Source organism: Adiantum capillus-veneris, chromosome 16, assembly GCF_014529385.1.
Source record: "Adiantum capillus-veneris isolate H3 chromosome 16, ASM1452938v2, whole genome shotgun sequence".
Taxonomy (NCBI): Eukaryota; Viridiplantae; Streptophyta; class Polypodiopsida; order Polypodiales; family Pteridaceae; genus Adiantum; species Adiantum capillus-veneris.
In genome coordinates this window covers 10,452,093-10,477,419 of record NC_140946.1, presented here as the reverse complement: position 1 = coordinate 10,477,419, position 25,327 = coordinate 10,452,093, and the positions used below count along the sequence as shown (strand labels likewise).

Here is a 25,327-nt window from a genome sequence, read left to right as displayed (position 1 = left end):
CAGGCAAAGATCTGTCGACCCCCTCTGCATCCGAAGATGCGGGAAGGGATCACAACGAAGATTCACGCGAGGAGTACGGCCCACGGCCCCCCTTGGCCTACTCAAGCGGAGCGTCAAGAGATGGAGCGTCGACAATTGATCGGCGATGCAACAAAGATGATGCTTTATTTTGCCAAGGACCCGAAATTGGCAAAATATATGAGGAAGACTTCTTTTGAGGAGGTGTAAACTCCACCAAGGGCAAAAACTTTTCTCATTTAGTCTTCTGATCCAAAGAAGAAGACTTCAACAAATTCAAAACCATTGAATTGGTTATTTCCAAATTGCCCATCTGTCTGCGGGTGGAACGAGGAAAAGAACTGCATCTATGTGCCAATGTTCTCCCAGATTTCCATCCAAAACAACTAGTACATCAGGGATCTTTGTCCGAAACAATGGACTCAGATGTGCCATATATTCGAACAATTTTTGCCAAGGACCTGAAATTGGCAAAATATATGAGCAAGACTTCTTTTGAGGAGGTGCAAACTCCACCAAGGGCAAATAGTTTTCTCATTTAATCTTCTGATCCAAAGAAGAAGACTTTAACAAATTCAAAACCATTGAATTGGCTATTTCCAAATTGCCCATCTGTTTGCGGGTGGAACGAAGACAAGAACTGCAACTACGTGCCAATGTTCTCCCAGATGGCCATCCAAAACAACTAGTAGATCGGGGATCTTTGTCCGAAACAATGGACTCAGACATGCCATATATTCGAACAATTTTGCCAAAGGATCTGTTTGCGGGTGGAACGAGGACAAGAACTGCAACTACGTGCCAATGGTCTCCCAGATTGCCATCTGAAACAACTAGTAGATCGGGGATCTTTGTCTGAAACAATGGACTCAGACATGCCATATATTCGAACAATTTTGCCAAAGGATCGGGCTTAACTGTCTTCTTTACTGCAAAGCAGTGAGCCTTCTTACTGAATCTATTGATGACTGTCCAAAGGCCATCATGCCCACTCCGTGTCTTCGTGAGATCAAAAATGAAATCCATAGCAATACTTTCCCAAAGGCGGGTGGGAATGGGTAAAGGCTGTAACAATCCCTGTGCTTTATGCCTGTCAAACTTGACCTTCCGGCATACCAAGCAACTGCGTACAAAGTCGTCCACATCCTTCTTGAGTCTCTGCCAAAAGAAGTAACGCTCCACACCTATCAAGGTGGTGTTGATGCCGCGGTGACCCGTAAAAGGTGGACAATGGCACTTAGTTAGAACCTTTTCCCTCAACGGCTGTTTAACGCACAACATTGTTTTCTTCATCAAGTAGCCATCCCATCCCATATGGAATATCCGCTATTACCTCCCCATTTTGTATTTGAGTGAATACATCCGAAAAAATCCGGATCTGTGGCATACTGATCAACCATGTCCTCGAAGCTTCTATGATAATTCGCGGAAATAGCCAAGACTAGCGGCTTCTGGGACAAAGCATCTCTAGAAGTGAAACTGTGACAAGATGTTAGCCCACCACATCTGCTTTTCTAAAAGCTGTTTCTGTGACAAGAAGTAGCGTAAACTCTGATGATCAATGAAGACCGTGAAATCGGCTTCGAGTAGATAATGTCGCCATTGAGTAAGAACATGGAGCACTGCCAAAAGCTCTTTCTCATAAATCTGTGCTGTCAATTCTGACCTTGAAAACAATTGGCTTTCATAGGAAATCACATGGCCTTCTTGCATTAAGACCGTTCCCAGACTACGACCACAAGCATCACAATATACTTTGAATGGATTTTGCAAGTCCGGCAAAGCCAACATTGGTCGAGTAGTCAATTTCTTTTTCGGTGTCTGAAAGGCAGTCACCTCTATGGGTCCCCACGAGAAAAGGGACTCCTTTCTGTGTTAGAATGTGCAAAGGGGAAGATACCTCTGCAAACTTTCGAATGAACCACCGGTAGTAAGAACACAAGCCCAAGAAGCTTCTAACTTCATGAACATTCTTCAAGTCAGGCCAATCGCGGATAGTTATCAGTTTTGGCCAGATCTATATGTACTCTTTTTGTTGACACGATGTGTCCCAAGAAATGTATCTCAAGCAAGAAAAACTCGCTCTTTTTCTATGTATAAGCAAATTATACTTCCTCGGTGTCTTGAAAACCCACAAATGATTAGTATTCTCTAAAAATCTAAAAAGTCGTCTTGAAAGCTGTCTTGTAGACATCTCCAGAAGCAATATAGATCTGATGATAATCACTTCTACATATCAATTCGGCAAGTAGAATTCTGAAGTCTGTCGAGTATATCATTGGTCCTCGTAATGTGGAAATCTGTTCTGGTTCATTGGTTCTTTATTTGGCCTCGGCTAACTCTGTAAGGTGGCTGGTTCGGTGGTGTACTACCATGAATCAATGATGTGATTTTCACGACGTAAAGGAGGTAACTCACTTTGTACGCCTTCAGAGAAACAGTCAGCCTCTATTGTAGAAAAATCTTGTCATCTCTTTTCAAGGTCCAACATACTTGACCTTCAATCATCATTCAGCTCTCTCAAGAAAAATTGAGTAAAGAAACTGAATTTCATTAAGTACAATCTCTTTGCCCTTCATTTATCAAAGTCGCTTTCTCAACCCGATAGTCAACCACGGCGTTGTTCTTGTGGTACCAAGGGATTTCGAGGATGGCACAACCTTCCTAAGGGCATTACGTAGAAGTCCTCATGCCATAAGTACCCCTGACATTGCAAACGAAGTTTGCCAATGATCGGTGTAATGGCAACATCCCATCCGGGTGCCGCTAGAACTGCCTCTGCTTGTGGCCTCAGCCTGTCGGGCTTAATTCCAAATCGATCTGCCAATTCAAGAAGTTGGCCTTTGCTCCTCCATCAAAGGAAATGAGGGCTTCCTGATCATTCACTTTGCCCCAAGGGCGACAAAGTTTTGTACTTTTCGTTCATCTGATTCGGTTGGGGCCCCACGCAATGTGGTACCAATTCTGCTTTTTTCTGTTCTTTTCTTCCGCACTCGGGTGCAGCTCTGTAACTCTCAAATTTATGTTCTTTGGTTCATCTTCTTTTCAAGAGTTCTTATCCATCTCTTTCTGCGAGTACAAGTTTTGCTTTTCTACACTCGTCTGTCCTTTCGGCTTTCCTCCTGACCTGAGAGGAGAAGCAATGGCTACATGCCATCTTGAGTAAATCTTATCAATCGGGTAATTCTTCAGGTGTCTCGCCAATCTCATGTCCCTGGAGTACTTAATCAATCTGTTCACTCATATGCCAATCTGTAGTTGACGTTTGTACTCCATTCTCACAAACTTGTCTGAATTTTTTTTTTCCCAAATCTTCATTCGTTTCTTCAATTCCCGTGCTAGATTTTCAACTTTTCTTTGCCTTCCCACTGAGAAGTGTCATCTCTGTAAGATTCTTCACGAGAACCCATGTGTAATCTGGGATTCTTTGTGGCTTTATGCCTTGTAAGACAGAGCGATGAAGACGGGAGCGCGCTCGATGGGCGATGTATTAAGGATGGGAGTCGCTAATAAGTCCGGGGTCGGGGCACGAAGAGTCTTTCCCAAAAACTGTGCGCACTGCAAAAAGGATCGGATCCTCCGTAGAAGAAGAATCTTTGTGTGCTTTGATACCATTGTAACAAACTTGGACACCCCAAGTCAAGATTGTACTGCGACACAACATAGATTTTCTTTAAAATAGTTCACAAAAGACGACACGGCCCGGCGTAGTTCCGTGCCCAGAGGTACTAGCCCCAAAGTAAAATACTTAAAATACTTTACAACTTTAAAATCACATTTCAATATGGTCGACACAGCCCGGCGTCAGAGAGATTGGCCCCAAAGACTGGAGTCCCTTTTGGTATTTCTTTTATATTAATGCTTGAGCAAAGTACAATACCCGAGGGGTCCTCTGCTCTCTGACTCTGCGTCCAGATGCTCTGAAGAGTGAAGCCACTAAGGGTCCTTTTATTCTTACAAGGGATGCCAAAAGCAAAGCCCCAAAAGTAATCTAGCTCAAAAGCAATTGATTCAAAAAGCAACTGGCTCCAAAATCTGGCCCAAAAAGCATCAACGCAATTTGCGGAATTTCGTACAATATGCCATGTCTGTCACAAGACGGTCACCACGTGCTAATAGAAAAGAATAGACTGAACAAACTTTTAGCACTTCAATAACAATTGCACTGAGAGAGAGAGATGACACGCGACACGGAGTGGCGGAATTCCACCCCAAAGGCTGTAACAAACTTGGACACCCCAAGTCAAGATTCTACCGTGACACAGAAGAGATTCACTTTAAAATAATTCACAAAAGACGACACGACCCGGCGTAGTTCCATGCCCAGAGGTATTGCCCCCAAAGACTAGGGTCCCATTCGATATTTATTTTTATATTAATCTTGGTGCTTTATATTAATCTTGGTGCAAGGTACAAGGGAGTCTGTTGGGACTCACACTTAGTCTCTGCGTGTAGATGCTCACAGTAACGAGGGCCCAACAGACATATTTATTGTTACAAGGTATGCCCAAAAGCAGAGCCCCAAAATCTCAAACTCAAAAGCTCTTAAACTTAAAAGCAAGTGTAATCCAAAAGCTTCTCCAAAATTAAAGCATAGTGCCCAAAAGTTGGCCAACGTAATTTTCGGAATTCCGTACAGCCTGTCAATGCAAAAAGCGGAGTATCCATATTGCTGTCCGTACAGCGTGCCACGTCAGCATGTCAACGCATTTTGCAGCGGATTTTGCCGTTGGCTGTCACGTCAGCCTGTAAATCACTTAAAATACTTAATAACTTTAAAATCACATTTCAATCTGGTCGACAGAGCCCGGTGTAGTTCCGTGCCCAGAGAGATTGGCGCCAAAGACTGGCGCCCCTTTCGGTATTTCTATTATATTAATGTTTGAGCAAAGTACAATACCCGAGGGGTTTTCTGCTCTTTGACTCTGCGTCCAGATGCTCTAAAGAGTGAGGTCACTAAGGGTCCTTTTATTCTTACAAGGGATGCCAAAAGCAGAGCCCCAAAAGCAATCTAACTCAAAAGCAATTGGTTCAAAAAGCAACTGGCTCCAAAATCTGGCCCAAAAAGCATCAGTGCAATTTGCGGAATTTTGTAGAATATGCCATGTTTGTCACAAGACGGGCACCACGTGCCAATAGAAAAGAACAGATTGAACAAACTTTTAGCACTTTAATAACAATTGAACTGAGAGAGAGAGACGACACACGACATGGAGTGGCCGAATGCCACCCCAGAGAGTATTGGCTGTAACAAACTTGGACACCCCAAGTCAAGATTCTACTGCGACACAACAGAGATTCACTTTAAAATAATTCACAAAAGACGACACGACCCGGCGTAGTTCCGTGCCCTGAGCCGCATACGCTCTGGTCAGTCTAGCGTCTGCTGCTCTCTTCAAAGAAAACCTTGACACAGTGGAGACTATCCCAAGATAATTGTATGCATCCGTGTACTCCACAATTTCCTGACCACAAGTGAATGTAGGTGCTGATCTCCTGATCCATTGCAGTGTGGTGTTAAACACCATGACCTTGGTTTTACCAAGGTTTACAGACAATCCACTATCCTCCGCAAATCTATGTAATGCATCCAAATGTTGTTGGATACCCTTTGGTGAGTCAGAGATCAACACAATATCATCAACATATAACAACAATGGAATCCATGTCCCTATCAGCTGGGAGACAATAGACAACCTTGTTTCACTCCCATAGTGGAGTGAACTAAATCAAATATTCCCTTTCAAGTGCGTACATGCCCCACCACTGATATGTATAGAGCCATGATCAACTTAATGGGCACTCCCATATCCTGTAGTTTGCGCATCAATCTGGCTGTGGGCACCATGTCAAATGCTTTGCCGAAATCCACAAAGCTACAATAAATCCGTCTCCCATGTGCCCTACCCTCCTCAATGATGGCTCTAAGTGTCGGAATATGGTAAAGAGTGCTGAAACGGGCCTGCTGTCCCGCTGCCCGTATGCCCTCACTCTCTGCCCATCTGCGCAACTGTTGCTCAAGGATAGATTCATACAACTGTGCCAATGCGTGTCCAATCATAATAGTATGGTAGTTTCCAGGCTCCGCAGGATCACTTGTGTGTAAGATAGGCACATTAGTAGACAATCTACAAGTCTTAGGTAGACCCTCACACATGACACAATTGGAGAGAGAGAGAGAGAGAGAGAGAGAGAGAGGCTACCAGAAAATATTTTCCCTGTGAAAGCTTGAGTGGAAGTGAGAGTTGAACATTTCTGTGTGCAGGTGAGATCCAAATGGCAAGCATCCACCATTTGTGTCCTCTGTCCATTTCTGCATTCGCCTCGCATGGTGAATTCTTCGAGGCTTCACTCAGAAGGGCAAGCTTCTCTACGCCGTTGGAATTGTCCCGTAAAGGCAACCTTCATCATTCTTCAATCTATGCAACCAGCGTTTCTGCACCTGCATTAGCTCCTACATCCCTTTCTACAATGCCCCAGGTTGTTACTTTTGATTCTTGTACTGATTTTCATGGTTGCTGCTTATTTTGGTTGTTAGTTTTCTATAATTTGAATTAAATGTTGTCTCATTCATGTTGAGACTTTGGAGTTACAGTTGCTCGAAGCGCTCATCAGTAGAAGGGATTTGACTGAGGCAGAAACGGAGGTTGCAATGGAGAATTTATTGAGTGGTGGTGATGTTGCTCAAATCAGTGCTTTCCTAGTATTGCTCAGAGCTAGTATGTACATGGCTTTGAGCTAGTATAATGTCTGACTATTTGCCACCACAGTTCTCTTCAATTGTTTGTGTGCGCAGCTTACGTTTCTCTTTTCATGTAGATCAGTGGTCTGGCTCGAGCCATGATTAACCGCTGTGTACCTGTGGAAGGTCTGGAAGATGCCTTTGATATTGTCGGTACTGGAGGTGATGATGCCAATACTGTTAACATTTCAACTGCGGCTTGTATACTTTCTGCAGCATGTGGTGCTAAAGTAGCAAAGGTAACATGATGATTTGATATATCTCTGCTCTATCGAAAGTAAATTTTAAACATATTTACCGAGCATTAGTGACGCTTTCATCGTCCTTAAGCAAGGTCACGTCTATGTAGACATATATAGTAGCACGCCTAACAGAATGAATGCCATTTTTGCAACCATAAAATTCATTTAGTGAACTTATATGTTCAAATCAATCTCTAATAGGACATGCCCTAGAGTAGTATCATGTGTGTAGGCCCTTCGTTGTAAGCTGACCACCTCCTAGTTTCTCTTGTCACCTACCTTTTCCCAGGCCCCCTCCCTCTCCCCCTCTTTATCGCATGTTATCAGGCTGTCCTACGTCATGGAACAGTCCCTGTTGCTATCAATTTGAAGTTGTATTTGGGCTTCCCTGTTCCATGTATGTGTTGGCTATGTGCTCGTTTCATTTGTACTTCCATCTATGGTCATGTTTCTTGCAGGCATAGAGTGTCTTGTAGTCTGATTGTTTGATTGATGTTTTAACAGGGGTGCACACACGCGCACACACAATATGAATCTTGTAATAAACTTAAACTCTGTCCTCCTGAAAAAGGATCTCGAGGAATTTTAGGTGGACAATTAACTAGAGAAGAACAAGCTCTGTATGCTAAGAAAAAATGGTGTTTTCATTGTCACGATGAAGGTGACACGTAAAAGGAGTATCCAAAGAAAGAAATATAATCGGACTTTGTTCTTTTTTCTAGCTCTACCCCTCTGGTTAACACCCTTAGCTACCCCTCGGGCTAACACCTTGAGGATGGTAGAGCCAGAAGCTAAGCACAAAGGAAATTTCAATGATGAGGAAGTTGTTGTCACATCAATGGTCGACATGTGGCTGTAGTATTCGATCCCCATCCTCACGTTTCCGGTGCAAGATTTCTCTGATGGTATGGACTCCCCTCTTGCTCACGAATGAAGCGATATGAATATGGTTATCCAACAAGTACATTTTACTCTTCGATTTGTAGTCTAGAAACTTTTTGTATGTTAAGTGTTTTGAAACATGGAGTGATTTTGGAGGTTCAAACCCATTGTTGATTGGGATAAGTTTCCTCTACTCATCAACGAGAATGTTGCACGCCGTGTTACCATTCTAAAGTGGCGTTCCCTTCCTTTCATCTCTCAAAGTGAAGAAGGAGCCCATGTGGCGGTCATCTATGTCAACTCCCCATCGAAGAACTTGGGTCTCCCCAACAGATATAACGAGTTCAAACACGATTCCTTCTACACTCCTTCCGGGTGGATGGTGAATCATGTCCTTGACCTCCTATAAGTAAATTTCCTTACATTTGAATAAAACTAACAAAGAGCAGAGTGTCGACTACACCAAGTTTCTTGTGATCTGTAGTCCCGTTAGTTTCAGCAGAGCTTATAGTTTTTTTGTACAGGTGGAGGCAGGGAATGGATCTAGCTAGCCTCCGCGAGGGTCTTGGAGTTACAATGAGATTTCCAGGCTTATTACCAGAGTTTCATCCACATATATCAGGGATTGGCAGCAGCTAGGGTGTAGTGCTGGGTGAGGGTGGTGCACTAGCCGGTGGTGTTCAATACCCACTCTGAGATTGATTTTTCACCTCCCTCTCGTTAAGAAACCTCCTCAATTCATCTCTTTTTCTACTATATGGAGGCGATATACAGTGGTCTTTTTCATTGGTCTACTTGGACACTGTTTTGTTTGTGGTAGAGCAAGCCATATGGAAGCTGGATGGACTAGAAGTATCCGGAGCAGAGGCAATAGACAGTGATTTAAGAGAGTCGAGAGATATCATCACGTTCTAGGAGATCAAAGGCAGAGAGAGCTCGGAGGAGAGAAGCAAAGAAGTGGAGGAGAAGGCGGCAAAGCCAGATAGAGTTGCCTCTAGGCAGACAAGTTTACAAAGGCAGGGATCCATCTCTACAGGCTTCATCTTTTTCGGCAAAGATATCATTGGCCTCTCGGGACCCATTAGGGTCATATTCTAGTGGGTCATCTTCTTCAATAGAGATACCATGTGCATCTCCTGCGCCCATCAGTGTACCTGGAGATTCTACTGTGCCTTCATGCAATTTTGAAAGTGACGATGTTCTGTTTGCAGTGTGTATGACACGGGTTGAGGAGAATTTTCCACTTCTTGGATCATAGAAGAATGTATATGTTAGGAGATATGTAACTTGCATGCCACTGGTGAGGCGGTGAATTAGCAGTAGACACACGAACAAACTGGGAAACTTGATCTCACTTGAACGTTAACACAATAATATATGAAACACGAAGTGGCGAAGTTCCACTTCCAAATGCATTGGCCCCAAAGTTTGGCGCCTTTTGGTACTTCTTTTTATGATAATAATCTGCAAAGCACAACTGCCGTGGAGCTCACTATGCAAATGTGCAACTGTGCATTGATCTGCCAGAATGCCGGCAAGGCATTAAGTTGTAGGCATTGTGGCCCAAAAGCAAATGATAAAAAAGCTAGGTGCCCTCAAGCGAAGTTGCTAAAAATAATGGCATCTCCAAAAGCATGTGGTCAATTGCTTTCATAATTGCTTCCAAAAGTTGCCTCTGTTCGTGATTTCTGCTGCAAATCAGAGCACTTGGACCACCTAAGCCAAAGATCGATAGCAACATACGAACAAAAACTGAAAACAATTGAACTGAACTTGAAGAGAGAGAGAGAGAGAGAGAGAGAGAGAGAGAGAGAGAGAGAGAGAGAGAGAGAGAAATGAAATGAAATGAAATGATATATTAACGTCTACAAAAGGCCAAAATGACCTATGAGACCAACTGATTACAATGATGAGTCTAGTACCAAGTCTGGGTACAAACAAAGAAAACTACAAACAAAGAACTGATCTAGGAGTGCTACCGACTCCTATGGGTGGCTGGTAGGCTGAGCAATGGTATCATGCCACAATGGTACAAAATGGGGATAAGTGTCACCATGATATAATATAGCAGTAGCATGAGGCCTATCCTGATCGACACTCTGGGTGTCGTGCTAGAATCCTGTGGATCCTTTGTCGCAATCTCCGCCGGTGCTACGTGGCTCCCCTCCTCAGTCGCGGTCGTCTCGATCTCCCCAACTCTATAGCTCGGTCAATGAGAGTATCGCTGGTGTGTGTATGGGTGGGAACCGAGCTATGTGATGGTGGTGTCCCCTCTGCTTCTGTGGTACTCAAACTGAAGAAATCTGAGATGCGTCTCTGGGGCTGTCTCTGGGGCTGTCTCTGTCTTTGCCCTCTCAATAGAGCGTCTCTATGTCTTTGTATCTCAAGTAGAAATAATCCGAGACATCTTTGATCTTGATATCTCATGACTCTATCTAACGAGTCAAAACCATCTCTGAATAAACAATGAAAGCGTCCCCGTATCTCATAGTAGATTGTGCAGCGACATATGTAGTGAAACTCTGTCTCTGGCTCTCCATGGCATAACTGACATATCCTACTGTCTGCTGGTATGCCTTTGAATCTACCTGTCTCAATCCCAAGCTGGTGTGAAGATGTGCGAATCTGGCCTATGGCACATCGTAACCCATGAGATAGATGTGTGTCCATGTAGCTGGGTCGTGTGACAAATCCGTCTGTCGTGAGTTGGAGAAGAGGCTCTCTATAGAAAGCCCTCTTCGTACCCAACTCCCGTGATGGCTCTATCCATGTCCTCTTGCTATCAAGCTGGATAAGATCCTGCCGAATGAGTGTAGTAGTCTCCATCCGTGTAAGAGCCAAAGATGGTGCATCAAGAGAATACTAGAAAGGGGACAGCCTGTCCATGCTGAAACCATGCCTCTGAAACCATGAGCTCATCTGTGCATACCAACATGATGTATCTCCCTGTAATGCCAGCTGTCTGTATGAAAGCCTAGCATACCTGTCCCTGGTGGTGTCCCATAAGCTGTGTATAGATGATACTGATCTGGTGAGTGCCTCAACCTCCATAGGTGGGGCAGCCAGCTCCGCACGTATGATGTCATGTGGAAATGAGGCCTTGGCTCTAATCAGCCTAGAAATCATAGATATCAAGGGTCTCTCCGTATTACAGAGAGAGAGAGAGAGAGAGAGAGAGAGAGAGAGAGAGAGAGAGAGAGAGAGAGAGAGAGAGAGAGAGAGAGAGAGAGAAGGAACGGTGGAGTTCCGTCCCCAAAGACTGGCGTCCCTTTTGGTATTTCTTTATTATTGCTTCGCAAAGGTACAACTCCTCGAGGATCCAACTCTCTGAGACTCTACGTCCAGATGCTCTCCGAAGAGTGGCCCAAGGGGCTCTTTTAAACAGTACAAGGGATGCCCAAAATCAGAGCACCAAAAGCTCCTCATCCAAAAGCACTTACATCCAAAATCATTTGCTCCCAAAAGCATGCGCAATTTTGCAGCTTTGCAGCCAGCGCAAAACACGAAAATCCATATAGCAGTGCCACATGACAGTAATCCGGAAATTGCGAAAATCAGCCTAAGACCTTATGCTCTTATCTTTTAGGGTTTATGCCCCTCAACCTGTGTCAGAGTTTTTAACTTTAACCCCTTTGATCCTCTGGGCCCATCTTTTAAGTTGGGCATGCCATGTCACAAACATGTGACATAGTCCCCTTTTGAAAGAATTTGTAATCGCCCTCAATTACGCGTGCAAAATAGAGAGATAAATTTTTTAAGTAGACATTGACTCTATATACCCATTGATTCGACTGCACACATCCAATACTTGCTCAAGCCTCAAAGACATCAATCACTGATCAATCACATTTGTGTCGAGGGTCCAAGACACGAATCATGAGCATTATCACCTATGAGCATTTTAACTTTTTTCAGTAGACATTGACTCTTATGTAATTAGACTACACACATCCCGTACTTGCTCAAGCCTCAAAGACATTAATCATTGATCAATCACATTTGTGCCGAGGTATTTAGCAATCACATCCATACCTTGTTGATCTTTTCATGGATGTTTTGATCTAAATTTTGTCACTATCAGATTCACATCCTTTCACACATTTCAAGCAAACCATGCCCATGACCATCCACACAAGACAATACATTGGCATAAGTCTTTTGGTTTTTGTGTTTGAGTTGATGAGGATTGTTAACGGGATGTGCATGAATATTTCACATGGCCTCCCAGAGGACAGACTTGCAGGTACTTGGGTTTTCATGTTGGCAATGGTGTGTCTATTGAGCAGCAGTTTGAGCAAGTTTTATAGTCTTATCAGGAGGAAGCTTTGCCATTACTCTTCCTTGCATTTGTCATTGGTCGGCAAAGCCCTTGTGGTGAATTAGGTCCTTGCGACGGCCTTGTTTACTACATCTTGTCGGTCTCTTCACTCTGGAGTCATGGCACGTTTGCGCCGTCTAATGCGTAACTTTTGTGGAGTGGTTCAGATGGGTCTATTGACGCTTGGCCACAAGTGCATTGGGGCACAATTATCTTGCCTAGAGAGGAGGGAGGCTTGGATATTTCCTTTGGGTAGTTGGTTGATGATTCAGTTGCACTTTTGTTCCAGATTGTGGATTATGGATGACATAAGGGAATTTCTTTCCTTATTGAAACAGGGGATATTCCATGATTTTTCATTTTCCATCTATGGATGGAAGTTCCAGTTCCGGCTTCAGGAGACTCTTGTTTATCCAGTATGCAGCAGTTTAGGTACATGTTCCAGTGCATGTGTTGGAGTTGGCTTTGACAGGCAGAGGGGGATACTTCTATCTCCAAAACCGCTTCGTGTTTTCCGACTTCCCTTGGATGAGGTTTAGAGGTGGAGCATGTGGTGCCAGACCCTTAGCCAACAATGACAACAATACGAGGAGGTTATGTTGGAGTATGGACCCTTCCTTCTCCATGTTTTCTCCTTTCCCCAGTGATAGTGTGGCCCTACAGATTTGGTCACTTCCTTGCTCTTGTGAGCTTGTCAGTATCAGTTGTGGAACAGTTTACGATCCTTGTCAGCTAGTCTACACCAGTTTTGGGACAGGTTTACAACCCTTTATGGGCAGTTTTTTCTTGATGATCGACAGTAGATTTGTCGAGATCCTTTGGATGACAGGTTTGCACGTAGTGTCGGTAGTTAGTGGGGACATCTATAGTTCCTACTCCCGTAGTTAGCAACATTTGGATGCTTCTTCCATACATCCCTTTGGAGAGCTCCAACCTTGGGGGCAGCCCTTTCTTCATGTGTGCAGATTTGGCCATGGATGGCTAGTGTAGCGGGTTCTTCCCTTGTAGTTTTTTTGTCCAGCTTCTTTGGCATGTTACAAATCAGCCTAGTGTTTTTCACGAGCTAGTTCCCCGAGCCGGTTCCTTTACTCTCTGTTTGAGTATTGGAGTTATGTTGTGTATTGGATATTGATTGCACAATTTAGTTGTGGGTATCTTCTTTTCAACACAAATACAAAGGACAATTTTCTAATGAAGATTTTAAGAAAGCAAGTTACAACAATGGCAGTATATGTGCTGTTCCGAGTCTATATGCAGTTTGGCATATTGTATTGAATTGTACCAACCGGTTTGATCTTGGTAGATGCAGAGATATGGCGGACATTTGGTTTGATCTCAGGGAGTTTGCTTGAGTAGCTAGGTCTTTTTGGACCGCGACGGCTTCTTTGGCAAACATGATCCTCAGGATTGAGTGGGAGGGAGACTTCCTATCTTTGGGGGAGTTCTCAGCTTTAGCTCTTGAGCTTTCTGTGTCAGTGTTTGCTCTATTCCGACGTGGGTTGAGTTACTTGCTACCTCAGAGCGTACTTTTGAGGATACTTCTCTTTTAGAGGGGGCTTCCAGGTTATCATCTTCAGTTGACTACCGGTGCTCCATTTAGCGGAGTACCACGCATGGTGTCTTTCAGTCCTAGGTTTTCCTTGCCCATCTCTTGCGGTTTTGGATGGTGTGCTTGAGCCCACAGTGCAATTATTATCTTGGCGGATGTTTTCTCTAAGCCATTTCGGTGGCTGCCTCGTCTTTCGGATTTGTGGTGTGACGGTTGCTCTTCACAGTGCACCCGAGCAGTAGTTCCTTTGCCTCGTCTTCCAGATTGATCCCTGGAGATTGTACCATACAGGACACACCTACTTCCCTTATCCTTAGACCGGCATGTTCTCTTTTGTATAGGTGGATAGTGGTCCTCTCGGACTAGGAACCCATTACAGTTAGTCATCGTATTCTTCAAAGAGGGGAGACAATCTTCTTGCTTCTCCCAGATTTGGTTCCAGGCTCCACAAGTATATCATTATTATCATTATCATTTTTCCTTTCGGATTCACCTATCCTTGGTGATCCAGTTACACAGTCAGAGACTGTTGGAGAGTTATGACAACTATCCATGGTTCGGGTGTTCTCCCTTCAGAGGGGGATATGGAGCCAGCTTGGGAGTCATTTTCCGCGGACTACTTCCTTTCAGTTCTTGTGGTTCCATGTGCAGCAGACATGATTGACAGTCTATTTGGCTGCTTTCTAAAGCACCGTGTTCTTCTCTTGCAGAGCTTGGGAGTAGGATGTTCCTTTGATCTTGCCGTGTTAGTTGCAGTCTCAGTATTGATGTGTGTTTCCATTCTGTTGGATGTTTTTTTTCCCGATTCATATGGAGAGTGGGGTGATATTCTCTCGGGTGGTGTTCCAGACAGATCAGTTACAGTTTCACTCTCAGTTTCGATGAAGTTCCTTCAGATACAGTTAGCAGTTTATCATTCTATATGGTGGTTGTTGCAGTTCTTTGGTTCTTCATTAGCGGACATATAGTTCCTTAGTAGCCTCGGATTGTTCCCTTCCCTTGGACTTCCGTAGTAGCTTCGAGTTTTTGGCATGTGGTATATGACCGGAGGTGCAGATTTCCGGCTCTTTCCTCGAGGGTGGAGTACTTTAGAGTTGGGAAATAACCCGGATACCATTCTTTTTTATGTTTTTTACCCTCAGTTCGGATGTATACTCTTGGAGCGGTTGGTTGTGCGACTTGTGAGTCAGTTGGCTTAAGGAGATTCTTCATAGAGCTGGATTTACTTTCAGCAGACAACATTATACTTCCCGGACGTCTTTCGGGAGTAGCGGTTGGATGGTATACTGGCATGTACTATTCAACCTTGGAGTTTTCTAGCAAATATCCTCGTCCACGAAACCCTCTCTTTACAGTTGCAGATTGCTCACTCCAGCTCCTTGGATCTGTTTGTCGCCCAGGATCTAAGTGGGGGTGTTAGAGTTCATATTCCCGTCCGGTGGTAGCTCCGGTATCTCCTAGGAGCAGATTAGGGAGTGAGGGTTGTTTTGTGGCTGTGCCCGACCAGTGTGAGGTTGTTCTCTCATGTCGGGTCATGTCTAGCCATGTTTAGCTCGGGTTTTGGCTTGGTTCCATGGTCACCAGTTGTCCTGCAAGCTGTGAATAGCATTCCCCAGGCCTGACATATTTTCCCCCTTGAGCCTATGTGCATCTAGTGCACTTTCCACCCTATTCCCTATTTTCCCCCATTTACCAAGGTCGTGGGGCTGGAGGAGTGGGTCGGGCAGCAGGCTGAGGTCAGCCCTATATAGGCAGCCAGGGGGGATCACTTCTTGGAAGTACGTATCAGCCCCAGTCAGGGGCGCCCTCCCTTGGACACCCCAAGGGGCAGCTCTCTTGAGGCCAGGCATCCGGTGGGCAGAAGGGAGGCAGCCAGCGGTTTTGGGCAGCCCCCACATCTGCATTTTTGGTGCAGCCGGCAGCCAGCAGAGGAGGAGGCAGCCTTGCGTTTTCACCATCAGGCAGCCCAGCGTTTTCATCAGCTTACACCAGCGTTTTCCTTGGCAGCCCTCAGCGTTTCGAGTGGGCAGCCCAGGAGATGTTTACAAATGATGGCAGTTGCCTTTTGGCGGCGATCCCTTGCTAGGACAGACATGGGCAGCAGATCCTCTTCTCCTTGTGATCATCTCAGGGCAGCCCATCCCGTGGGCATCTGAGTTCTTCCCTTTTCCAGGAGATGGACAGTGGAGGAGAGCCCAGCCCATGCTATGGCCGTGTTAGTGGTCTTGGGTGCAGGAGCAGTTGGCAGTGTCAGTAGCAGTCGCAGTTGTGTGTGTCTTCGGGTCTATCCATTGGCATGTCAGTTCTATGCCGGACCACCCTTGGTCACTTGTATGACCAGATTGTTATCGGCATGGAGAGCCTTTCCTAGATCTCTCTCTCTTTCTCTCTCTCTCTCTCTCTCTCTCTCTCTCTCTCTCTCTCTCTCTCTCATTCTCAAATGTCTTGTCTCATTCTACCTATGTGATCTCTCTTCTCCACAGGTGTGCCTTGTTCATGTGTTTGGCATTGCAAGTGTTCTAGATCGGAGTCGAGGTACCCACCGGATCATGAGCCAGGTCTTGTCCTCATTGCATCTTCCGCTGCCACCTTTGACAACAACCACTTATTTGGAATGCATATGTGACAGATTTAGAGGGTTGTCATCTGGTGAGAGGATTGGGCTAGATGGGCTGGTAGTCCAACAACAGCTTTATGCCTATCTCAAAAACGGAAGCGTGCTCTTTAATGCTTTTGAGATTATTCAATTATTTTCACGTAGGAGTCCACACAGAATAACATTTAGAAAATTATGGAGAAATAACACGACACTAGGGAGAAGAAGTTGGGTTGGTCCCTCTCCCTTAATGAGTTTTTCTATTATCATTAAATTTTTACAAACACATGAACTGGAACAGCTTGCACTGTTCCCTGACCCAGAGACAAATTTGATGCATGTAATTCATTAGCCTATTGGCTGAAATGCAATACGCCTGTAGCCGGAAATGGCTATGTCGCCTTCATTTTGGATTCACTACCGTTGTCTACTCGCTTATGGAGTACATAAACAGGAACGCCTTGACAAAGAATTGCTTCTCGAACTTATCAGAGTGCTCAACATCTGCGCAGACAACCCGTACCGCGCTTGTCTGAGTGCGGCTATTCCCCACGGGGACGCACACAAGCTTCTATGGCTACCCCAAGAAATCACTGGAGAAAGAAAGAGAGGGCTGAACTGAGCACTGGGAGAGCAATGTGTGTGTGTGTGTGTGTGTGTGTGTAAACTGTAGGGAGGGGCTTGCAATAGGTAGCACTACCTCTTAATAGCCAAGCGTGTGGGTTACCTACTACCAGATGTCGTAGAGAAAAGGAAGAAAGAGGGCTCGTACACTTCCAACGTTGATGTTTCCAAACTCCCACGCTACATGTCCAATTTTTTAATGTTGTTAAATTTGACATGTTTCAAATTTGCCCGGCCACTCACTTTTAAATGGTTTTTTTTTTTTTTTTTTTTTTTTTTGAGAAAAAGATCCTTCTATTAGTTAATGAAAGCTGCCCGTAGGGCTACAACCACCTCTGCAGGAGAGGGCTACAACAAACATGAAGGGGAGACTCTCCCAATGAAAGAACAACATATATACAATGAGGCTAAATCAAGAGAGGGGAGGAGGGAAGAGCCACACAGGTGGTTGGTAGTGCCATCTGAGCACACCCTGGACAATGGTATAGAAAGGCCCAGGGCGCCAGAGTCGAAGGAAAGCCTCACGGCGCTCCCGCATGCGGTCGGAGCTGCCCTGTAGTCCCTCAAGCTGTCCTCTGAGAGTATGGATCAGCTCTAGCCAAAAGTCACAAACAGTCTCTGCTGGCGGCACAGAGCGGGCCTCAAAAATGCGGAAACACCGGGCCCGCCAGATGAACCACAGTGTCAGGCCACTGATGAGCTCCCAACACTCCTCTCTCTCACTGCAACACTCCTCTGGAGTAAGCTCTGTAGCAGGCTGGAGTGTCGGACGCCCCCCCTGTATCACTATCATCTTGCTGGTGGAAGATAGCTCAAACTGAAGTGTCGGGCCCGTGAGAGTGGACCAAGCCGCTGCCCCCCAAGTGTACTGTCTAGCCGTGCAGAGAGTAGGCATCAGCCGAAGAACTCGTAGCCACACCTGCTGGGCCGAGGGACAGTCCCAAAGACAATGATGCTGACTCTCCACCAACTGGTCACATGCTGCACATGCGGCCGAGAGACCACTATGCACAAGCCGGCTCCCTACTGCTGTAGCTGTGTGTGCAACCAGCCACTGAAACAAAGTGACGCGCCTCGGCTGTCTGGAGTCCCACAGCCTCTGCCAAAAGGCTGCCAAGAACTCGACTGTGAGGCCCTCCTCCTGCCAATGACGTGCTGCAGCGGGGCGGGCCTCTCTCAGTGCTGCAAGTATATGACGTCCAAGCCGAACAGTGTACTGAAAGAAGGGGACTCCTGGGTGGTCTGCAGAAGAGAAGGGGTCCCTCCATAGCCACTCACCAGGATCCCACTGTACTCGTGCCAGTGGACAACACTCCCAAGCCCATAGCCTCCAACGTCCAGTCTCAAGAGCTGCTGGGTCAGGGTCCATGACGCAAGTCCTCCCATAGATGCCCACAACTCGGATCCTCTGAAAACAGCACTCTGCTACCTGCGGGGCCTCTATTGTAACTCGCTGTAATCGTCCCCCACTCTGAAGCTCGAAGAACAGGGCTGGGACAGTCTCTAAGCAGGCTCTGACTGAAATGAGAACCTCCAATCGTGTGAAGGCTCCCATCCACCGAGGTGCTACTGGCTCGAGAGGCGTGAGCCACTCAGTTGGAACTGACACTCAGATGTATTGACACATGCTCTACGCCCCTCACATGCCCTGCAGCTGGAAACCTTGCACCTCCTCTGACAAACCTGTGAACTCTAGCCAGTCACCTAGAGAGCGCGCTGGACCTGCTGCCATGGGACCCCAGGAAACATGAGGCCGACTACAAACCAAGTGGCCTCTCTGAGTGCTAACCATGGGGTTCCAGACGAGGGGCTGCCGTAGGCGCTCATCCGTGCACATTGGCTGTCGCTGCTCCAGGCCACGGCGTAAGAGCTCCCAAGACCGAAGCAAACTCACAGCGAAGCGGTCCTCCAGTCTCCTGCTCAAACCAACTCGGTGCAACTCTGTAAAGATCCATCTGGTCGAAGGTTGCCAGGGGCCTCTTGACTCAGGCACCCTGGCACGAAGCCTCTGCAACAAGAACTCCTTCCAGGGCTTCTCACCTGGAAGAAGTCCTCTGACTATGAACTTCCCTAGAAGGGCTCTGCTCTGCTGTGCTGGATCAATGATCCCAAGCCCTCCGTGAGAACAAGGAAGCGTGCTGACCGACCAAGCCACCTTGGCTCGGGCAATCTGAGTGTCACGTCCTGACCAAAGGAAGTTCCTGATCAGCCTCTCTACCTGGCTGATACAAGAACTCGAGAAGATCCAACAGGAAGTGATGTACCACATAGTCGCCAACAACACCTGGTTGGCAACTACTACTCTACCAGCCAGCGAAAGTCGTGCTGAGCTTCAATGTAACAGCTTTCTCCTGATGGACAGGAGAAGAGGAGCAATCTGCAGCTCGGGAGACAAGCCCAAACCAACCTAACAACCCAAGTACCGAACTGCAGTCCCTGGGGGAATCCACCTGAAACCCTCTCCTGGCATCCAATCTAGCACAGGAGCACTATGAACTGAGAAAGCCACTGCCTTTCTCCAGTTGATCAATGCGCCCGATGCACAGCAGAGGGTCTCTAGAGCCTGCTCACATCTGTGAAGATTGGCCTCTTGGCCATCTAAGTACAAGGCTGAGTCATCGACAAAATCAGTGTCCAGTAGCTCCTCTCCCCGAATAGGGAGTGCTAAGCCCTGAAGACCAACCTGTTGTGACACCAAAAATCTGCTCATCGCCTCCGCATAGAACAGAAAGAGAAAGGGGGCAAGAGGACAACCCTGTCTGACCGAGTGTGTGAGCATGAAGCACTCACCTCTCCCCCTTGCCAAAAGCATTTGACTGTGAGCGTGTCTGTACAAAGCTGACACCCCTCTGATCCAAGCATCTGAGAAGCCCATCTTGCGGAGAGTGCCGTCTAGAAAGTCCCAGTCAACTCGGTCGTATGCCTTCTCAAAATCGAGAAGAAGTATCACAAGGTCCTCACCACGGAACCGTGCCAGGGCAGAAGCCTCCCAGAAAGTAAAGATGTTGTCAACGATACTGCGTTCCTTGACAAAACATATCTGAGTCCCATGTATAAGGCTCTCTAAAAGTGGCTGAATCCTCAAACTCTGAGCCTTGGCAAGAATTTTGTAGACTGAGTTGAGGATGGTGATGGGGCGCCATTGTCAAATCTCATCCAAGGAGCCACCCTCCTTGGGAATGAGGTAGATCAGGCCCTCACTCATGCTGTCAGGCATCACTCATGTGTGCAAAATGTACTAAAAAGCACTACAAAGATCTGGGCCAAGCAGGTCCCAGTACTCCAAGAAAAAGCTGGGAGTCAACCCATCCTCACCTAGACAGCTACCACGAGGGAGGGCCCTAAGAGCTGTGTGTAGCTCCTCAAGATGAAGTGGCATCTCTAGCCTCTGGCGCATCTCCTCTGTCACAAGACATGGCATCTGTGCCCAAACCTGCTCCCGGCATGCATCCTGCCGCTCTGACTGAGGCTCAGCCGACAGTAGCTCACGGTAAAAGTCAGTAGCAACAGCACGCATATCCTCGGGCTCACAAGCAACTGACCCATCGGGCCTCCTCAACTGAATGACCTTGGCATGCGAGTGTTGAGGTCCCACTGTCTCAAAAAAGGCACCAGTCACTCTGTCACCCAGCTGAGTCCACTGAGATGCGTGTCGGTGAAAGGCAAACTCATGACGCCTCTCCTTTGTGCTAGCACGCTCCTTTCGAGCCTGCTGTAACTGCTCCTCCAACCATGGACTGTCTGGATACTGCTCCTGCATCCTCTGTAGTAAAGCAATGCCTCGTCTGAGACGCTGCTCCGCCTCCCTCGCTGCAGCCTGGCGAGCCAGAGACTCCTGAAGAAAAAAGTGGCTAAGCTGAGCTAGGCCTGAGGCCACTCTGTCTGCAGGTGAGGCTTGGCTGTCCATGCCCTGTGTCCAGAGAGCCTCTACCCTCTCTCTGAGTGCTGAGTCCAACAAGACCCTCTTTGGGATGCGAAGCATCGTGCTCCCAATCCTCTGCCTGTCTGCCACCGTGAGGATCACTGGAGCATGGTCCGAGAAGGAAGTCCCTGCGAGGATTCCCACTGAACCTCCAAGTCACTGAAGTGGTCACTAGTGTAGAAGCGATCTATCCACGATAGATTCACTCCTCCCACTATGCGGTCCGATCTAGAGAAGGCAAGACTGTCCGGGGGCCAGAGTGCTGCCATGTATCCGAGACCCTCAAAGTCATACAAAACTTCTCCCAAGCTGCCAACTCGACTCCATGCACAGTAGCATGGCTGCCACCAATCCTGTCAAAAGGGTCCTCCAACATGTTGAAGTCCCCTCCTATACACCAATGATCGGCCTGCGGCAAAGACTCAACAATGTGTGGACCAAAACTCTGCACGAGCACTCGCCACATTGGGTGCATAGATGTTCAGGAAGCCCACAAGGCCACCCTGAATCTGCATAGTAATCCACTGAGCCCTGCATGCCACAATAATCCCTCTGCCCACAATGGCCTGCTGCAATGAGTCCGCAATAGTCATACATACCCCACCCTGGATGCCTCCAGGTCCAAAAGCAGCTAACCAAAAGGTATCATAACGTCCACGCAAAATCTGAACACATCGCCGAATGCAGCTCTCACACAGATGGTGCTCCTGAAGCATAAGGAGATCAATCTCTCCTCCCACAAGGCAACGTTGAAGCTCCTAACGCAATCAGCGCCGCTGTCGCTGAAACTGGGGCCCACCTAGTTCGTGCACGTTCCATGAGACGATCCTCATGGGGAGCGGGAGAGAATAGAGGCTGCCGCAACAGCAAGACGGGCTATCTTCGAGGCAGGCTTGGATGGGGAGTAATCCGCATCCGAGCGTCCTCTAGATAGGCGTGACTACAGTGAGTGCCTAGCCCAAGCCCAAGCAGAGCGAGCCGTGCGTAACGCAACCTCCTTTGTCCAGGAGTCCTCATGAATGTATACATAGCAAGGCAAACACTGCGTATCAGCAAATAAGTACACCACATTGTGCCTACATCCTGCTGAGTCTGGGGGTGTCACCGCAAACTTGGCCAATGGCCACAAAGTCTGCAGCATATCTGTAACTCCAAGTTCTCCCATATGGTGAGAGAACTCTAAGACCTGTGTATGCAACCATCCCACCACTGAGTCAAGGGACCACTCTGTCTCGGCCCTACCACAGAGGGGAAGGAGAAACCAACTGCTGAGTCCAGGGCCTTTGTCCCCCTAGCGGTGAGGAACAAAACATGGACCCTGAAACAGGCTGGCTCATGGTCTGCTGTGGAATCGCCGAGAAAACGAGTGAACCCGTAGTCGAAGAAGTCCCAGCAGCGTCGGATGTCAATGCTCGTCAGCCACGAGGGATGGCTACAAGGGAGGATGTCTGAATCTACAGAGGGGGCCGCAAGAAGGGCTGACCCTCTCTCGCTAGGTGACTCGCGGCAAAGGCGCTGCCAAGAGATCTCCTAGCCGCCGGAGAGGGACTAGTCTCCTGAGCCGACTGAGGAACTGGAGAAGGAGGGAGGGGAGAAGGAGCTGGGGAGAGTGGAGGAGAAGAGGGGTGGGATGGGGCTACAGAGGTAGAGGGGCGACGGGAGCAGAAGGCGGGGAGGATGAGGCAAAGGGGGGGAACTCTGGGGGGGGAGCGGCTGTCGAGGGAGAAGTGGAGGTGGGGGCTGGCGCGAGGATCTCCTCCTGCTCAAGAGGACCAAAACGGTTCCCCGTGGGAACCCACTTTTGTTGAGTAGGCACCTGAGGGCCACTCTGAGTGCCAGGCTGACGCTGTGGCCCTTGGCGTCGGCGGCCACGGGCCTGTTGCCACCCCTCCTCCGCTGGAGCCTCAGGCTCGGGGGGTGGCTCTGCATCTTTACGCTGTGCCGTTGGCTGTGGCTGCGGGCCAGCCCTAGCAGGCTGGGGCTGGGGCTGAGGCTGAGGCTGTGGTGCACGTCGCGGCCTCCTCCGTGGACAGGCCTTTGCTAGATGGCCCATCTATCGGCAAATGAAGCACTGGTTCGGGAGGCCCGAGTACTCCACACTCTGTCGAAACCAACCCCCACTCACCCGAGGTAAAAGGATAACCTTCGGGAGCGTGTGGGTATCTCTGACCAAAGCTCGAACTGAGGGAATGCCAGCTGCTTTGGCAGCTACTGATGCTGCCGTGGGAGGTGTCTCCAGGACAGTCCCAATGGCGGAACCGATCCTGGAAAGAAGTGGTAGGTATTCCCTCCGTAAACCTGGAAAGCAGACTGAGATGGGGATGTCTGCCTCCTCTACTAGAACATCCGAAGCTGGGTCAAAACCATGTCGCCACTGTCGAAAGTGGGCACGTGATGCTCGGATGGCCAGTGGACTGATAGCTATGACCTTGGACGCCATCTCTGAGGCTCAAACTCGATCTAATAGTAACCCCGTCCGAGAATCTGGACATCCAAAATCTTTCCCACCTCTGCGAGAAGGCGGGCCTGGAGAAGGTCTCGCAGCTCTCCTCTGCTAGGTTGGGTGCCGAGAATCTTGCAGATGACCGAGGTCACCTGCAAACGCTCTACCTCTGCGGCAAGGCTCGCTTCCTCTGTAGGCAAGAGAGCAAGTCGAATGGTGGGCTCAGTGGGGTCAGGCGAGGGGGCTTCTGGCGAGTCCCTCTGTGGCGAAGTTGGAGCCTCCATTTGTGTCTACTGCTGTGGCGTAAGAAGTGGACGACGGGAGGGCACTGCAATTGGGCGCGCCAACACTGCTCCAAGGAGTTGAAACAATGCCGAAAGTGCCGAACTGCAGGGAGTAACCGAAAAGAAGAACCCAAACGGGCGGGCGAACGGGCCGATGCGGGGGGGGGGGGATTTATTTTGTGGGCTGTGGCAAGCGGGCAGGCAGCGAAAAAAAAGCTGGGGTTGAGGGTGGGTGGCGGCAGCTGGGGTTGAGGGCGGGGGCGGCAGCTGGGGCTGAAGGCGGGCGGACGGGCTGGGACAGGGGTAGCGCGAGGGGGGTCAGCGTGGGCTGAGGGCAGGCAGGAGGCAGCCACCGGGATGGCAAGGCAACGACGGGCAGCGCTTGGGGGGGGGGTGAGGGTGGCGATGGCGCATTGAAGAGTTCACAGCAGTAGTGAGCGCGCTTGCCCCAATAAAACTTACGCATCAGCACTTTTAAATGGTTTTTAAACTTTAAGACTTGAAAATTAGTGCCAAAACGGGGTTTCTAGCCTATCTGTAGCAATTTTGCCTCTGCTAATTCCATGCTCCTCCCGACTCAGTCTGTTTGCTCCTGTCGGGATGTATTTGTACTGTGTCTGACACATAGTCACAAGAGACGCGTCCCAAGGAGTGGGGACGGGGCTCAAATGGATTTTTAGTGTAAAAAAGAGGGCGGGACGGCAAGTGGGGATGGGAAGCCCAAAAATGGGCGTCCCCTGTGACTATGGTCTGACTGGCCACTTTCTTGGGTGGCCACAGTAAAAATGTTAAATCGTGATATTTTCTGAACAAACTGGGGACACCATCTTGTTCATGTGCTTGTTTCTGCACGACGTTTGTCTACTGTTTTACTTATCATACTATCTAGACATTGGTAAATTTCCAGATGGCACATTGCGTCGAAAAACTTACCCATCTGTTAAATTATTAATTGGTACCAATAAATTTATATAGAGTTGTACCTAAAAATATTACATCCTTCGGGCTTCTAAAGTTTAAACAATTGTCCTCAACTGTAGGGCTTCATGATACTTATGCAGGATGTTTGGATAATCTTTCAATTCTGATTCTATCATCAACTGAGTATTTAGAGGGGAGTAATGTCGATTGAAAGTTGTTGGCGCAATAGGAAGGCCGAAAGGCATTTTATTGTACAATCCAAAGGTTGTCTAGAATGCAGTCTTGTGTATATCTTTATGAGCGATTTGAATCCCAATGCACATTCGAAAAGTGTCATCTTTCTACTGAACAAGAAAAACTGGTGAACAATATGGAGAAGTACTAGGTCGGACAAGGCCTTTTTTCAAAAGTTCATTTACTTGTTTAAGAAGTTCTTCTTGTTGTGACAAACTAACTCTGTAGGATGGCTGAGTTGGGAGTGAATTGCGCGGAATTAGATCGATGCAATGATCCTCCGGTCTTTCAGGAGGCAAGTCATTTGGGAGAGTGTCGATAAAGCAATCCTGGTACTGATTAAGAAAAGTTAGGCGATCTTTATCTCAATTCGACAAGACATTTTCACCGCTCATCTCTCTCTTTGAACAAAATCAAGTAAGCAGAAAGATACTTCTTTATTTCTCCTTTAACAATGATGTGACTGACCATGGGTATGGGCCAATCAATTGCACTAGCATCTACATCATACTGCTAGTTTTTTATTTACATAATCTGGGATAGGATGAATTT

At 47.5% G+C, this 25,327-nt stretch overlaps 1 protein-coding gene across 5 annotated transcripts in view; it reads left to right on the top strand.

Moving 5' to 3' along the window:
* Positions 1-25,327, top strand: part of LOC147438553 (anthranilate phosphoribosyltransferase, chloroplastic-like) — a 144,388-nt gene that overhangs the window by 66,725 nt on the left and 52,336 nt on the right. For 3 of the 5 annotated variants that reach the window (XM_086484134.1, XM_086484137.1, XM_086484133.1), the window contains exons 2-4: positions 6,284-6,498; positions 6,614-6,737; positions 6,838-6,999. In XM_086484134.1, coding sequence (XP_086340260.1) covers positions 6,284-6,498; positions 6,614-6,737; positions 6,838-6,866 — 368 coding nt within the window. In that variant the 3' untranslated portion in view covers positions 6,867-6,999. Of the gene's footprint in view, positions 1-6,283; positions 6,499-6,613; positions 6,738-6,837; positions 7,000-7,724; positions 9,363-25,327 lie in introns of those variants that run through there. The other 2 variants (XM_086484135.1, XM_086484136.1) reach the window with 2 other exon arrangements.